Source organism: Mytilus californianus, unplaced genomic scaffold (assembly GCF_021869535.1).
Source record: "Mytilus californianus isolate M0D057914Y unplaced genomic scaffold, xbMytCali1.0.p SCAF_2, whole genome shotgun sequence".
In the NCBI taxonomy this organism is placed as follows: Eukaryota; Metazoa; Mollusca; class Bivalvia; order Mytilida; family Mytilidae; genus Mytilus; species Mytilus californianus.
In genome coordinates this window covers 96,181,664-96,199,704 of record NW_026262668.1, presented here as the reverse complement: position 1 = coordinate 96,199,704, position 18,041 = coordinate 96,181,664, and the positions used below count along the sequence as shown (strand labels likewise).

At 33.4% G+C, this 18,041-nt stretch overlaps 1 protein-coding gene and 1 long non-coding RNA gene across 3 annotated transcripts in view; both read right to left on the bottom strand.

Moving 5' to 3' along the window:
* LOC127730466 (uncharacterized) overlaps window positions 1-18,041 on the bottom strand; it is a 97,297-nt gene that overhangs the window by 69,983 nt on the left and 9,273 nt on the right. For both annotated transcript variants that reach the window (XM_052238888.1, XM_052238889.1), the window contains exons 3-8: window positions 16,545-16,645; window positions 14,459-14,554; window positions 12,382-12,486; window positions 10,909-11,193; window positions 10,459-10,573; window positions 7,796-8,003 (exon numbers count right to left, since the gene is read on the bottom strand). In XM_052238888.1, coding sequence (XP_052094848.1) covers window positions 7,796-8,003; window positions 10,459-10,573; window positions 10,909-11,193; window positions 12,382-12,486; window positions 14,459-14,554; window positions 16,545-16,645 — 910 coding nt within the window. The remainder of the gene's footprint in view (window positions 1-7,795; window positions 8,004-10,458; window positions 10,574-10,908; window positions 11,194-12,381; window positions 12,487-14,458; window positions 14,555-16,544; window positions 16,646-18,041) is intronic.
* On the bottom strand, window positions 2,616-6,626 carry LOC127730509 (uncharacterized). Its single transcript, XR_007995133.1, has 2 exons — window positions 5,929-6,626; window positions 2,616-2,739 (listed from the first exon to the last, which is right to left on the bottom strand). It is a non-coding gene; the product is annotated as an uncharacterized LOC127730509 (long non-coding RNA).

Here is an 18,041-nt window from a genome sequence, read left to right as displayed (position 1 = left end):
CTCTCAAATCAGCTATGGAATGGTTTGTTTGAAATTGCTGAGTTGGATGAATTAATGAGTCAACGTGAGGATGGAATGTTTGCAGAACTACTAAATAGATTGCGTGTTAAGCAGAAAAATGAATGTTTGATATCTTCTGATAAAGAAACGTTAAAACACTGCTTTGGTAATGGCTCCGATGAAGCCTTGCACATATAGTCCACAAATTCAGAGGTTGATAACTTTAACAAGGAGATGATAATGAAGCTATGTACAGAATCAAACCTAATCGAAGCACAAGACTTCCAAAAAGACAAAACTTCAGTAAAATTGACTATGAAAAAAGTCCATTGATCAAAGTCAGATGTATGTCTTCCAATATCTATTCTTTTAGCCGAGGGAGCAAGAGTAATGCTTATCAAGAATGAGGACACCGCAGATGGTTTAGTAAATGGTGTAATGGGAACAGTTATATCTATCACAGACTGCTCGCCAAACTCCCCCCCCCCCCCCAAGTACCATATACGTTCACTTTGACAATGAAAGAGTAGGAAGAAATGCAAAGGTACAAAAAATCATAAGTGGAAAACGCTGTGTTGGATTGAAATCTTCAAGTGAAGACATTCCTTTAAGCAATTGTGTACGAAAACAGTTTCCATTAAAGTTAGCCTGAGTTTGCACAATTCACAAAGTTCAAGGATTAACAGTTGAAGAATGTGTTATTGATCTAAATAAATGTTTCACATATGGTCAAGCATATGTTGCCCTTAGCAGAGTTACCTCAAAATCTGATCTACACATTAAAAGCATAGACACTGAAAATATTGACAAGAAAATCTTCTGTGATCCTGATATTGTAAAGGGTGTTTCAGAAATGACTAGATTTTTGCTTGAAATCGATGATGTCAGCAGAGGAACCTACACAATCTTTTCAAATAATGTATCACAACATTCAAGGTTTACAGACTCATGCAGAAGATTTGAAACATAATCCAGACTTTAGAAGTGCTGATTATATTTGTCTAACTGAAACCTGGGCTAATAAAGAACTCATTTGCTTTGAAATGATGGGATATGATGGTTTTCATTTGCCCAGATCTCTAGCTTTCGAAGATGATAATTCTTATTATTCATCTTTAAAGAAAATGCAGCATGGTGGTGTATGTGTTTTTAACAAGCTTTCTTCAGAAACTGAAATATGCAACTTGACCTCAAACTTAGAATGTATAGTTTTCAAGATAGCAAGTAAAAATATTTTAGTTGCTATTGTATACAGAACTCAGAAGTATAATCTAGGAAATTGTTGGAGAACTTGGAGATGTTATTATGTAAGCTAGAAGACTTATCAGAAAAAGTTGTTGTAATTGGTGATTTTAATCAAGATATTTTGAAAGGTGGTTGTACAGTATTTAATGTCATGTCATCAAAAGGCTTCAGACAGCTTGTTAATAGTCCAACAACAGAAGGTGGAACTCTTATTGACCATGTGTATGTAAAAGGATGTCTTGATACACAGATTGCTATTATTCCAACATATTACAGCTATAATGAGGCACTGAAAATAGTAAATCCATATGACTGAAATGGATAAGAGAAAAAAATATGTAGAACCATCAGAGCCATAAATATGAAAAGTATCAAACAAATGTCAGTTTTAAATTTGATTTTAAGCATATTATAAATTAAAAAAATTATGCCTCCTGAAGTCCAACCCTTCGTCCCCGTCGTAGGATGCGGATATCAGCACTAAAACATGATTTAGTGCTGATAACAAACAAGGCTCTGGCAACAAACACCATATATGACCATTGTAGTTGTTAAGGTGTTTCGTCATCCGGAATGTGTTTGAAATATTTGCCACTGGATGATAAACAAACAACAATTTAATCAATTAATCAAGATGAACGATTAGCATAGATAATTTCTTAAAGTTATACACATATTTCAATGTTTATTTCGTAATTCTATGTTGTATTCTTACTGCCACTATCAACGATTAACATTTAAAAATATCTTTACCAAAATAGTTATATGCAGCAGCATCAACATTCAATTTAAGACATTGTCCAGGAATTCTATATGTAATAATTGATCATCAAGATATATATTTTCCAGAATGAAAATCAACATTCTCTAGAAAATTTCCTCAGTAAGAACAGTATAAAACTCAATTGTTTTAGCTCTTGTGCATTGTTTAATATATAAAATTTGGAATTTCATAAGCACACGAAGTGTTCGAAATGGAATTCTAATTTTATGAATAACCGAAACAAGATATGAAAGTGTTATCTCTTGCTGCGCACGCAGCCTGACTAGCCAATCCCTAAGATAATGCATGTTCCACGTGCATTTCCTCATTCTCTTACTGAAGAGCGTCCAGTGAAGAGAAAAAAGAATAATTTGACTGCAAAATCTAAACATAGGCTCAACGAAACCAATCAAAAATAAACTTCAGGAAACGACTGAAATAAAACCCATTAAAGAAAACATGTCCTTCAGTGGATAATTGTCTCATTTATATTATACCACATTTCTCAATTATGTACTTCTTGTTAATTAATAAACCTGTTAACATTTGTGTATTTTTATTTTTGTTATCTATCTTAGAACACTGAAATAAAAAATACTCAAAGCAAAACATTTAATATCATTTATTTTGATACTCCTAGTCCAATCTTGGTCATCGATCTTTCTTGGTCCCACCAATACTTCTTGGACTGATAGGAATTCATCCCTGTTCCCTGGTTCTACTTCCCAGATCTGCAAAATACAGAGACAGAATGAAAGATGTGAATAGTGAGTATATCTAGTAAATAAAATAGAATAACCGATAAAATTGAAAGTGATTAAAGGCGAGGGAGGGAAGGAACACTTTCATATCTTGTTTCGGTGATTCATAAAATTAGAATTCCATTTCGCACACTTCGTGTGCTTATGAAATTCCAAATTTCATATCATAACCTAAACAAGATATTCCAGTGTTAGTTCAAAGCTTACCTAGTAAGTACTACTCGTTGAAAATTATTGGAAATTATAGGTTTACAGTAAAATCTCATAAAAGTAGACTCATTTGTCCATTTTGCCTGATCTATTACATCTTGGGTAGATAATCCAACGCGTTTTGCCTTTGAAGTAGAGGCTGAACGTGTCGAATGACCAGTAAAAAGGGATGAGAAACCAGATTTTTTAATTGTCTCTTTTAACCATCTTGCAACTGATGAAGGAACTATATGATGATGAGGTTTAACAACACTCAAAAGGAGCCACGATCTATCAATATTATCTCCTTGTTCTCTCCATGATTGTGTGCGAGACATATAGTCATTAATGCAAGTAACAACACATAAACTCTTTTCATTAGGGAAAGAGTTGAAAGCTATTGATTTAGTTTTAGAACCAGGACGACAAGTTTTGGTTAGTTTTGGTAACTCAAACAATATTTGTGAACCTTGTTGTTACATATATTGACAATTTAACATGCCTATTTCAGATGCTCTAATAGCTGAAGATAGAGCCAACAACATCACTAACTTCCATGAAAGGTGTTTAATGTCTAAAGCTTGATTTGTACCCCATGATAAAATTTCATTCAAGACAATATCAACATCCCAAGAAAACTCATATTTTGACGTTGATGTCCTTTCATTGAAAATGGCTCTCATATGTCGAATAATAAGAGGATGTTTTTCCTACTTGTAAACTACCAATTAATGGATGATTCTTTGAAATTGCAGACCTATAAGTATTTATTGTTCTATATTGTAAACCATCTTTGAACAAGTTTGTAAGAAATTCAATTACAGTGGCCAGAGGGGCCTGAAAAGGATTAACTGATTGTTCACTACACCAGCTGACCCATTTTCCCCAGGAGCTCTTGTAAGAAAGTTGGGTTCCTGGTCTCCATGCTTTTTCATGCAACTCTGCAGCTGCTTTTGATAGTCCCTCTGTAGTACTTCGTCCCCTGAAATTTTCCATGCCACAAGATTGAGAGACCTTGTTTGAATCAGTGGGTGTGGTTTCCCCTGGGGTGACATCAAAAGATTTGGAAATATTGGTATTTTTATTGGATCTTGTATTAACATTTCCAATAACATTGGATACCATGGTTGTGCTTGCCATGCAGGGGCTATTACTAATAACGTTGCCTTGTCCTTCCTGGCTTTTGAATGACAGCGACCTATCATTGAAAAAAGGGGGAAGGCATAGCCCTTTATTGTTGTCCATGGCATCAGAAATGCGTCTATCGCATGACTGATTGGATCTGGTTTCCAACTCACAATTTTTTTCAGTTTAAAATTTAGTCGTGAAGCAAACAGATCTATCTCTAGGGGACCTGTTTGTTCTTGAACTTGTTGAAAAATATTTTGATCAAGACTCCAATCGCTGGAGTCGTTTATATTTCTCGAGTGCCAGTCTGCTATAAGATTTTCTTTCCCTGGGAGGTGCTCTGCAGTGAGACTTATCTTCCTTGCTTGACACCAGTTCCACATGTTTTTCATTATTTGATTTAAATCTTTTGATTTTGTGCCCCCCCCCCCCCCCCCCCCCCCATTCTGTTTATGTATGATATTGCTGAAGTATTGTCTATTCTTAAATGAATGGCCAAATGAAGCCTTTCTTTTGCGAATGTTTGCACTGCAAGAAAAGCTGCCAATAGTTCTTTTGCGTTGATATGGAAATTTGATTCTTGCTTTCCCCATATGCCACCTGTACTTTCGTCTTAAAAAGAAGCCCCCAGCCTAAATTTGAGGCGTCTGATGTGATCACAATATCTGGACAAGGCGTTATTATTGCCTTTCCATTGAACTCTTCTATTTTTGTTACCTACCAAATTAATTCGTCTCTTGCTGTTTGTGAGAATTATTTTTGTTCGTAGGACTTTCTCTTCAACAGACCCTTTATTTGATCCATTTGAAGAAAACGACTTTGCAAATTTGCTGGAAATATTGCTTGCATAGAGGATGACAGCTTTCCTGTCAACTGTGCTTATTGCCTTAGTGTCACAATGTCTGCACTTAACATTTCTCTGAATTTTGTTTTTATCTGAGATACCTTTTCTGTTGGTAGATAGAACATCATTTCTACTGAATTTATCTGAAAACCCAGAAACTCTATCTTTTGAGTTGGATTTAAGCTTGATTTTTTCCAATTTATCAGAAATCCTAATTTTTGAAGAAGAAATAATGTTGAATTTCTGTGAATTTCCAGTTTTTGGGGGTTTTCCTGCCATGAGGAGTATGTCGTCTAGATATATGATCATACGAACACCCATTCTTCGTAATATACCTATTACTGGTTTCATTATTTTGGTGAACAACCTTGGACCCTCTGCTAACCCGAAGTGTAGGGCTGTGTACTGAACAAGGTTCCTTCCCACTTGAACCTCAGAAATTTTTCTGTGGTTTTGACTGATGGACAAAACTGAATATGCCTCCTTTAAATCTATTTTTAGCATGAAATCGCCCACTTTTAGCAGGTCTTTGATCATGAACAAGCCCTCCATTTTGAAATGTTGGTACATTACATGTTGGTTTAATTGCTTGAAGTTTAACACTGGCCTTTGACCCCCATCTTTTTTGGGTACTAAGAACCAATTGCTTAGGAATTGATCCCTGCATGGTTTTACTGGTACAATGACTTCTTTTGTCAACATTTCACTGACCTCTGTTGACATCAGGTGTTTTTCTTTTTGAGTGAGTACAGTCATTCTTGGATCTTTCAGTTGTTTTGGACGTGACTGAAAATTTACCTCTACATTTTGGATATCTTTTAGTATCTTTTTGTCTGAGGTGATTATTTCCCAGTTCTTTACAAAATGTTTTAACCTTCCTGCTATAGGAATGTGTTTTGATAGTGTCACTAGGTTTAGACTCTCCAATGAGATTAAAATATTGTTTGCTTTGTCTATATTTTTTGTGTGACAAAGATTTGAAACAAAATTTAACATACCTGATTCCACCTCTTTTATTTCCTCTGTGAAAACCATTTCCACGGGAGTTGCCTCTGCCTCCTGAGTTTCTTGCTCCCTGTGAATGACTCGGAGGCCTTGACTGAAAGGGCGGTTTGTCTTGATGTGATTCCTTTGGTTCCCATCGTTGACTTTGTTGCACCTGACGAGGTGTGTCATAGTTGAACACCTTCTTCTTGTGACTCTTTTTCTTTCCTCCGAGAGCTAAAGCCATTTCGGAAGCTTCTTTCTTTGTTTTGCTCCATTCCTTCAGCTCTTCCTTGAATTCACTTCCAAACAGATGCTTGTCGTTTTTCGCTAAACATTCCTGTTTGTCTCTAAGAAGTGATCTAGCCTTCTTTGAATCTTGATTGTTTATTCTTTGAAGGATTGACAAACGTCGCGAATAATTTATTGCAACATTAGATTTTCCTACCAAACAAATTGTTTTCTCTTACAGATCAAGAATATGACGGAAGTCAACATTGTCAACATGCGCCTGTGCACTAGGATCGTCACACCCCTTATCGATTTTTGATCGAATATCTTCAAATAACATCCATAAGTTACCAAGAGGCCCTATGGTGTCTATAAGCTTTGTCTGAATACTGACGAAAGCTTTATCCAACTGCGTATTTGTACTACGACTTTGTTCTTCCATAATAGAGTAAATCAATGGATCGATAGATCTGATAGTAAAGCCCTCGTATGATGGGACGGGCATCGTGTTCAAAATTAATTCCTGAACTTTATGTGAAGGAATAAATCTATTGAAATTGTCATCAAGAAATAATTCCATATCTTTGGAAAACTGGAGTCCTGTTTTTTCCTTCTTGTGAGGATTAAAACGATGATAACTTTTGTTGCCGTTCTTTTCACTGTATGTTAAATTAGATACAGTTTCACTTACAACGGACCTTACTTCTTTATCCGACTCAGAATCGGAAGAAAAGTCATCCTTCTTTGAGGATTTTTTGCTTTTTCTGTCATACTTTGTGGCTTTAGATTTTTTCCTTTTGTGGGAATAATCATCGCTCTCCGACTCCGAAGAATCAGAAGGAAAATCACGCTCGGCATACTTTGGCCGTTTCCTTTTCTTCTTGTGTCTTTCAGTCAAACTATTGTCACTTTGGACATATGACTGCGAAACACGTGCTTCTTCAATGTCGGCCGTGTGGTCAACATGGAGTTCGTCGCGGCTAAATCAGCAGAAGCACTATTGTTTTCTAATGAAACCATGTCATCTTTTAAATCACTCATGACGACATTTCAATATAAAATCCCGGCGAAAAAAAAAATAAATCCCAAAATCCACTAAAGTAATACAACAAAAACAGTTTGTTAATTAGCAGGGAATTTCTTGGAGCTCTTCACTCGACGCTAGCCAGTAAGAGAATGAGGAAATGCACGTGGAACATGCATTATCTTAGGGATTGGCTAGTCAGGCTGCGTGCGCAGCAAGAGATAACACTGGAATATCTTGTTGAGGTTATGATATGAAATTACAACTGCCATGAGGTCAAATAGTTGATAATGACTTATCAGCAAAGAATGAAGATGTTTCTATAAGACATGGTTGTTTATATCATATGCTTTGAGTACAGGTAAGTACTTTTTATGTCAATATAACAATGTGATTATCTTGTATTTCCCATTTGATGCATTTCAGGATATTTTTGCTATTTCAGAAAAGATAGCTTTAGCTCTGAGGTGGAAAGACCTTCAATATTGTTCTGTGAACAATTGGTTTTTAATTAATTTAAGCATACTTATACAATAATGGATGATGGATGATTTGTAATTCAAAGTTTAAAAGTTGATATGACAATTAAATATTTTTATTCAAATACCCATTTTTTATTTACATACCATTGTTGTATCATCTGCCATTTGCAATGGAGTATCTGTACATGATGAACTTTGTATACAATGGACTGGCACCTCAAAATCAAATCGAAATTCTAATACCTCTTGCACTGAATGTCCACTATATGACTCTGTTTCAGTGATACTATTATTGTCTGTATTCTTCAGTCGTCTGTTTCCACCAGATGTTACATCAAAAGTTAAAGTGAATCTAAAAATAACCGTTACATTACATTTACTAAATTGTAAACCAACAAAAACAGTTCTTCTTTATTGTTTAAAAAGATATATTCGACTTAATAGGAGTTTACGTTTACATTTTATCTTGATTTTATTTTTTTATTTCACTTCATATCTTCCATCAACATCAGTGATGAAAAATGGCACATCTTGTTCCATTCACAAATAAAACTTACAGTCAGAAATATTCAAGCCAGAGAAAGAGCATTAACAATAGTAATTTCAAATGCAGAAATGATTGGAATGTCTATAGCATAGTTAGTTGAGAAATCATGTAATTAGATATTTGATTTCAATTTTAAATTTCTCAGTAAAACGTGTATGATGTAATTGGGAATGGTGTGTGGTGCAAAGAAAGAGAGAAAAGATACCAAGGGGCATTTGGAAAAGGTGAAAAGTGCAATAGGGTATGGTGAATAGTGTAACGAGAATGGTTTACACCTTCGTTAATGATTAAATGACAATCCCATGCATTAATTTTCTTAACGCTACTTTGTTCTTTCAAGTTTGATAAATAATAACTACTAAGTTTAGTGCATAACGATACTTAGTATAGTCGTACAGATACGGAATATAGAGGAAATATAATTGTTAACACAAATAAAGATTTACACACATTATGAACAACTGAACAACATGTTTGCCTGTTGCAATGAATTGAAATATTACATGTACATATGATGTTATAAAAGTGAAACTGAGATATTGTTTTACCATTTGGCAGGCTGACACTTACTTCCTAGTCATTTATTCACTCAACAATTATACTTTGGAACATGTCGGCTCGAAATGTAGACTCATTATCAAAATTTAAAATAGAACAAAAAGATTCCTCGTGGTATAATATCAACAAAGGTAAAACGCACATCATTATCATTATCATCCTAATCTTTGACGTTCTTTCTGTATCCCCTTTCCTTCTTTCAGTATAGTTTAGTAATACTTATGTTGTTAATATCATTCAATTTGTATTATTATATATGTTAGACTCAGATCGACGTCCGGTCTCTAATCGACGTCGGTTCCTCAAATCGACGTCTAAATCTGACGTCACGTTCTCAAATCAGTGTCCAATATTTTAACCATCTAATCGACGTCCAATGTGACGTAATGAATCACAAAAACGACGTCCGACCGATGAGAAGACTTTTTTTTTTAAATTGATCTTTGTTTATATTATCTGTCTCGTTTTGTCTTTTAGTGAAATAGCTTACAGAAACTATAACTGTTTCCTTATATTGTTATCAAAATAAAAAGAAAAAACATCAGAAAATGACAAGAAGACAATCACCAACATTCTATTACTATTACATGTACATGCATATTAATATTTTGGTGAAAGACGTTCATATTCTCGACCTACGCTGTCGCTTTCCTTTCTTTTTCATATAAATAAATTGACATGTGGGTATACATTTTACGACAATGAGACAACAACCCAAAAACTAAGATAATCAAAAGACATCTAGAGGGTAGTATACAGACTCAAACAATAGAAAGAATAATAACGAACAGCCAATTTTTGAAAGTATTATGATTTGGACTCATATTTTTCAACAACTTTTTAAGTTTTAGGTTCAACCCACCCTTTAATAAAGTTGTGGTTTCACTGCGATAAGTCCACAAAACGGACGTCGATAAGAGAAGCCAAAAATTGGACGTCGATTCGAGAACAAACAAAAAAGACGTCGATTAGAGGGGCATAAAAATTGGCCGTCGATTTGGATGTTATTTTATAGACTATTATTGTGACGTCAGATTTGGACGTCGATTTGAGGAACGGACATCGATTAGAGACCGGACGTCGATTTGAGTCTTACATATATATTATATTGTTGAGAAGACTTCATAAGTATGTTTTACTTGTGTCTGATCCTATTTTCTTTTAGCGAATGAAATATGTTTAAACGTAACTAAACTAAACTGAAAAGATGAATTAAAACCAAAAGAAATACAAAGAATAAAGAATCAATACATAAAAAAATGACAATAACGTGAATCAGTGAATATATGTTTGTCGAATTGCTATTTTCATATTAGTTTGCTATTGTGTTTCGTTTGTGAAGTGATGCTTCTAAGCATTGTATTAATGTGAAAATAAGGAGATTTAGTATGATCGATAATAACAGACAACTATATCAACCAAAGACGAACAATGTGGTGAACTTCTACTAACTTCAAATGCAACACAAGCTTTTCTATTTGTGTTCAGATTACTTTTATACTGGATTGATAGACCAAAAAACACCCACATTTACTCTTACTGATACTATAGAAGTAGTTAAAACATTTTAATTCCCTCGTTTTTTTAAAATATAGTAATAATTATATTATATGCGTTAATAATTTCGTTTTCAATCATCACCCTTCCAAAACGCGATTGTTCACTCATCTTAGGATGCCAAAGGCTAAAAACAAATACATACGTATCTCCAGAGCTAACTGTAAATGGTGCGGCTATTGGAATAATACACTGTAAATCATCAACAGGCGACGTACTACTCAAACCCGAACAATCTCTACTGAAAGATGTGCTGCCACCTGAAGAATATTAGTAATTAGGTTGTAGTATACTATATCAATAGAGGTCTTTAGATCTTCTTTGATTTAATGATCAAATGACAGAAAAACGAGAGCATTGTATAAAGCATGGTAGTTTTTATGCTAAGATACAATATACACAGAGAAATGTAAATTGATTCACAGAATTAGTAGTCGACAATTTACCTTAGTTCCTCTGAAAAATTGTAGGGATTACGCCAAGTTACTAAACAACAGTACTGCCGGTATGAATTATTGTCCACTTAAAACAATTAACTAATTGAATACTAGTATTCAATTTTTGGACACTATGTTGATCTAGATTTAATACATACCTGTAGTAAATGTATACGTGAATATCACCTGACCAGTAACTATACCGAAGGTCGTATCACTGACATAGTTAGGAAATGTCGGTATAAAACCAATGGTTGAATTTGTGTCGAATATGGCATCAATTGAAAGTACTAACACATTATAATCCTGTTGATTTGACCATGTTTCTCTGTTAGATGTCATTGATGTTACAGTATAGGAATATTGCACCATGTTAGTTGTCGAATTCACGTAAGATAAAGTTGAATTTGTACTGTGCAATACTGGTGTGTAAGAGTTGTCGACTGAAATAAAATATTTTATTTAATGTTCTACTGATACAATGCATGTTGCAAATTATGTGTATTTAAGTTTTTAAAGGTGTAATATTAAAATATTTTGATAAGTTAAAACTACAAGTATATTAATAGTATTTAACATAAAAGAATGCTATTCAGATATACAAGTTTTATGAATATCAAACCAAATTTTAACTTTCGAAGTAAATGCATACTTAATGATCCAAATATTACTAAAATTGCCTCTAAATGTGAATAAAAAGAGATGTGAGTTTATTTCATTTAGAAAGCAAGTAAACCCGACACTAATATTAATAATCTATAATGCTAAAGATGAGATTTTGCCGGACTTTTAGTTAAACGCTCGGCTCAAACTGAAAGAGACATGATGATAGTTTAGAGTGTGCAAATGATTCTGGCATTAGCAAATCTTTTCTAATAAAAATTATAAACCTTTTTTGCGTCTATTTACAAATGCACTTTGTATGTACGTATAAAAGTTGAAATCTCGCAACTTTAGAAAATTATAGAAATCTTTAACGTCCCAAATATTCATTCAAGGTACTTAAACGTAAAGACGTATGCAGTTGTGTTTCTGCAAATGACACCCTTCCAGTTCTTGCAATTATTGATTTCACGGAATACAATAGGAAACGCTTTAATGTTATTAGAGTTGTCTCCCTTCGCTATGACCAAGTTGTACAAATAGTATAGCCTGGCGGGAAAATAAAATTCCATGGTACAATCTATCATCGATAAACGCTTTTGATGGTTGTTTGAAACATGAGAATATTCTATCTACTGGTAATTCTTTAAACAAAAATTCAATGCAAAAAAAAAAAAAAAATGAATCGGCTGTAAATAAATATCTATGTAAAGTGTCCTTCATAGTAAAAAAAACCACAAAGACAGACATCGAGTCTAAGGGCTCCGCATACGGTATTCAACAAAACAAAAGATGTCTATACATTTTTGTAGCACGTGTCAAGCTCTAAATTATCTTTTTTGTACACACGCCGTGACTGATTTCACGATCTGACATTATCTCAAAACTCTTAAAATACATGTAATGATAACAAAAGAAATAAACAAATAAAGCAATTTAAAAAAAAAAAAAACAAAAAAAAAACAAAAAACAACAACACGTAATTGACCACTTTATACAACCCCTGGCTACGTAAACACGTCACTTACAGTTTAAGCAGGTTGTTCCACTGAAACCATTTCTACAAACACATTGTTTCGGATCACCGCTGCAATCTCCAGGAAAACATGGCGATAAGTGCGAGCACAATGATACTAAAATTAATTTAATCGTCCATTAGTGTATTGGTTCGTTAACTATTCAACAGTGTATACAATTAAAAAGGTATAATCATTAAGCGGAAATAATTAAATCATACGACTTATTACAATCGAAAATTGCTTGTCAATGTAATAAAACTGTTAGAAACACCAAACACAGTTAAAAGTGAACCAGAGCACATATAACATTTTGCAGGCAATAAGTACTGCATATGGGTCTTCGACTTCGAAAACTAAGGTATTTTATCCAAGACCTTTTAAGTTATAGATGTCTTCAGCCAGATTTTGTACAACTTTTAGAATTTATGGTTTTCAATTCCTTTCAACTTTGTAATTGATTTAGAATTCCAACTGCTTCGATTCGAAGGCTACTAATGAGTCTTTAATAGAAAAAAATAAACACTCGTCTTGTGAAATGAATTATAAACCTGGGTTCATAGGGAACTAGGCCAGTGGGAAATCTTGTGAACGAAGACAATAGAAAATTCACTCTTCTTCGAGAAAATCAATAATAAAACAATGCCGGTGACGATACTGATCAAAAGTTACTTCTAAACAATAATTGTTAATTTTAAAGAAATTATTTGTTCAACTGTGTTTTTAGAAATATACATGCAAATACACGATGTTTTATGATCCTTATTTATCGAGATAATTGCACTAGAAGCTTGTGAAACTGAAATCTAAAAAATGCTAAGCTTTGCTGCATATTTATTAAAAGAAAATGGAAAAAATCATGTACATACAAAATCTAAAGATCTTTGGGGGTCACCAATTTCAAGGGTGTTCCACAAGGTCCTAAGCATATTACAATTTCCCAAAATATATTTATTTTTCACATCAAAGTTTTCGAGCACACCGGTCTGCTCTTGTCACGTGAACATTCATAATAGAAATATTGTCTTTTCGTGAATGCAACAATTTCAAAGTCTGCCTGTGCAGGTTCAAAAATTAAAGATAATTTTTATAAAGTAGGTATCTTTGTACTAATTTTTATACAATTTAAAGAAAAGGTCGTCTCGATTTTTGTACATGTATTTACGGTCTACTCGATTTATTCACACTCAATGTTTATATTGGGATAAGGCTCGTTTGAATTTGCTTCGTAACTTAATTTTAAAAGTGTCAATCTTTGCTGCATTCAATCGATTTCTTTGGATTTTTTTCTCTGAACTTCTCTGATCTAGTTGCATATATATACGGATAATTAGCATGTTCAAGTGAGGTATACAGCCAGAAGAAAAATAAATTGAAGTTGGTAATCCAGGAATTTATTCGCATGGCAACATTTTAAACCAATTTTACATTAAGCTCCTATAGCCAGCTGTACTCGTCGTTTGCTATTTAAGGAGGAGATGATAATATTAAATGGAAGTTTTGTTTTTATTTCAAATTATTTTTATTTTTACTATTTACCAGAGCATTTTCCCGTGAATTTATAATTGATAGCGTCCTTGCTAAAACGGGACAAACATTGAAAGGATCTAGTTTTCAGTGATTACAGGGAGGTAATATTTTGTCACTAGATTTCCCACTGTAGGCTACATGCATTTTCTTTACCAACATTGGTGAAGTAGACAATTCTAAAAGTATATATGATTCATGTTTCGTTTAATATCGTTTTACATATTTGTATGGGCGACCTACATTTGCATGAATTTGAATATGACAAGCATTACGTTTGCCCGAATTTACCTTTAATTTATCTGAATTTCTACCTGTGATCTAATCCTGAGAACAACTTGAACTTTACCCTATTTTAAGGAAAATAAGTTATATCGTTTGAAATCATAATTTGTTTATAAAAAGTCAAGGTCTTCTGTTTTATAATTATTTTTTTCAAATTAATCCGCTCAAACGTAGTGACTTTTCAACAGGTAAATTTCGCGCAAACGTGGATTTTTTTGCGCAAACGTAGGACAAATTCGCGCAAACGTAACGCGCCGATTTGTATCAATGGACTTACTACTTTGGCACGTAGATCCTTCATACCCAGCAGCACAGTGACATGTGTCAGGGTTGATACACGATCCGCCATTCTGACACACAGAGGAACAAACAGCTGAAACAAATATACAACTGTATCAATGTAAAACAATATTTTAATGCACGGAAAAATAGAACTAATCAGGAAAACAAACAGCTGAAACAAATACACAACTGTATCAATGTAAAACAATATTGTATTGCATGATCAAAAAAGAATTAATCAGGAGATCAATATGAAAAATATTGATATAGTGCCTAACAAGAGTTTGTGAGGTAGACGTAACTGACCTTTAAACGATCGTGTTGAATTTTGATGACCAAAAATAGGTAGATCGGACATATTTTGACTTTATTTACTGACTACTTTTGGTTGGGTTTAATTGTAATTATAACATTATAATGAGACTAAAAAATGTTTTTGTTTTTGTTCAGATAAACAATTATAATTTTACCTTGCGTAGTCGTGCGTAAAATGTATTTCGGCATTTCTCTTGGAAAAATGATTTGTTTAACAGAATAAAACCTTGATTTGTTAATTTTCTCCCTTTTCTCGAGAATATGCTATTAAAAAATAATGTATCTACTCTATACGTGGAAAATTTTGTGAAAATATAAGAAGTGGCAATTCTAACCTTTCATACCTTTAGTTTCATTGATGAAAAATAATATGGAATCGTCCAGTGTCCAATTTGAAGGTCATTCAAGTTACTATACACGCGTCATCATTGATTGATTGTTGGTTGCTTAACGTCCAGTGGCAAATATTTCATGCATATTCAGGACGAGAACAAATTAACAATAAATACAATTGGTAGGTTTTGTAATAGAGGCGCCCGGGATTAAGGTCGGAGAAATTTAGACTGACACGGGAAATGAGGGTATATTGGATAGGGACAGAAATGTAACCTTGCAACAGGTCACCTACGGACCCCTCAAAGAGTTGTTGCAAGGGTTCTTAACGTGCAAAGAGCGTGGCACTCTCTTTACACGAGGCATCGGATTTAACGTCCCCATTCTGACCGGACGTGGCTGCAAATTTATACATCCCGCACAGCCAAACGGACGCCCCACTATGGCGAGGGTTTTACTGCCGGTCGGAGGAAGACCAATGGTGACCACACTTCTATTCCCCAGTCACCCTTGGGGGGATATACACGCGTCACGGTGTGTACATGTAAAAATATAAGCAATTATAATTCAGTTTTAAGAAAACAATTTTTTCAAATACATTTCAGCTTAATAATTAAAAAAAATAAATAAATAAGGCACCGAGTAACATGCATTCCAGTTCTGGTTTAATCAATATACATGTATGAAAAAAATCAACAGTTTAATGGTAAATTAATAATAACTTAACCCAATCAAATTGCGTAAGACCGGTCCACGTCATAAAATTAATAAGTAATAGGGGTAAACTGGGTAGGGAGAAAATGACAGATATTTTAAGTTCATTTTTTGTAATAACGAATAAAAATTTGACAACCGAAAGTTTTGCTATAATTTCCAAAACATGTCGTTCTGTATTGGTGTAGTTTCCGGATCTTTCATTTGCGTATTCAGTAAGGCAAATGATAGAAAGCTTGGCTTTCAAAGGCCTACATAATAATTGACTTTATACAGAAAATTTGTCCTTTTAGAACATTTATTGTTTCACAAATAATACATGGATACAAAGTAAAATCATTTCTTAAAACACTGCAAAAAAAAAATCATTCTGATTGGTATAGTGGTATTGTCATAAAGTGCGTTGAAATGAACCGTGGTATAGCAAACATCGAATTCCCTCACAAAACATGCAAAATGTTATCACACACTTTTTTTATAGTCTGCTAACAAACATGTATGTATAGAACAATAAATCACAAATGCCACTGAAACTTTTGCTTTGCACTCTTTTTAACACGCTATATTTAAACCAAACAAATAAACAGAACCAACAACTGACAACAGAAAACAAAAACTAGCAAGAACGACAATAATAATACAATATAAATTGGTTAAAAACTTTGAACGAACGATCAAATATTGTCACATTATATATCACGAATGTATAATGAACTTACGGATACTGCAGTTTTGATCGCCATTATGAGTCCATCCAGTGCAACAAAAATATTCTGTCTCGTTATAAGTTTCTGTTATATTTATGTAGTTAACACAAAACCTGAAATAGTGTGTCTAGGATTTAATACAGTATGCTTATTGAATATGATAACAAAATAATTAAATACGAATAATCTAATAAAACATCAAATCTTGTCAGTGTTACAAAACAAATCCTTGTACGTTCGTTAACTTAGGATTTCTAATTTATTTAAAACATAATTATACCAGCGCTGAATGTAAGTTGGCTATGATAAAGAAACTGTTATTAATTTGAGTTCTCGTCAGGTCTGTGTACACTATTTCAGTGAGGAATCCTTAGACTGCAAAAGTGTTTTACGGTACAAATTGTTTTTTAATTAAATTTACATCATCGCATGTGATTAGTGTAACACATACATATTGTTCCGTGCATCTTCTTCTTCTTTATTTACAGAAAAACTTTTACTGTGTGATGATTACTTTCTTGACAACATTAATACTTAAAAAACATTACAATTTTGATATGATTTAAGGAGATGAGTGGTGTACGTACAATTCACTGAAATAAAAGAAGTCTCGACATTTAATAATAATAATCTTTTTTTCAAAATGTTTAAAAAAATAATAATAATGCAAATATATATACATTGAATGAAAAAATGATATTTACTTGTACGAGCTATAGAAACAGGTAGAAAGGCGATTTTCGCCGAGATTTTCTTCTGTTTCGTAGTCAGTGCAAATAAATGATCTATTTTCCGACATTGTATGGATATTTTTTTCCTGCAATTTAAGAGTGACTATTTCACGTTCCAAACACATGTCGTTGATTATAATAGAAATCGACGTAGCATTAGGCGTGGACCCCGATAGGATTCAAAATGAATTGTTATTGAAATTAAGAGCACTTTTAACATTAAATAATCTAGATACAATGGATAAGTGTTGGTGCGTTAAAATGATACCACGAACCTGGAGAGTGTGTTTACAGTATAAAAGTACACAATGTATATAATGCACGTCGTCAGAGACCAAGAATGGTATATAATACACGGGGATACACTGTGATAAAATATTATGTGGAGCGAGAACGAATACTGTGTCTAAACTACCCCGGCAAAAAATGTTTGGACTCGATGGTATCTAATATCTGGCACGGTGACGGAACATCAATAGATAGAGAAAAGGTAGTTTTCTGTTTATCTATTTGTTATTGTTATGATATCGAAGAATATTTTTACATATATAACTGTTTTCTATTGTGAGATGTAATATTTTCTACAACCGTTCGAGATTAACAGAGAAATAAGTAAAAATGCACGTCAAAATGACGAATTGAGTGAACCTTGCCTTGAATTTGTTTAATTTCTCCTTAAATTGTTCACATGGTACGGAAAGAAAGGTATTGAAAGAAATATATTGACATTGAGATTCCAAAACTAGTCACTTTGAGCACCTCAATCCTTGTATTTCTA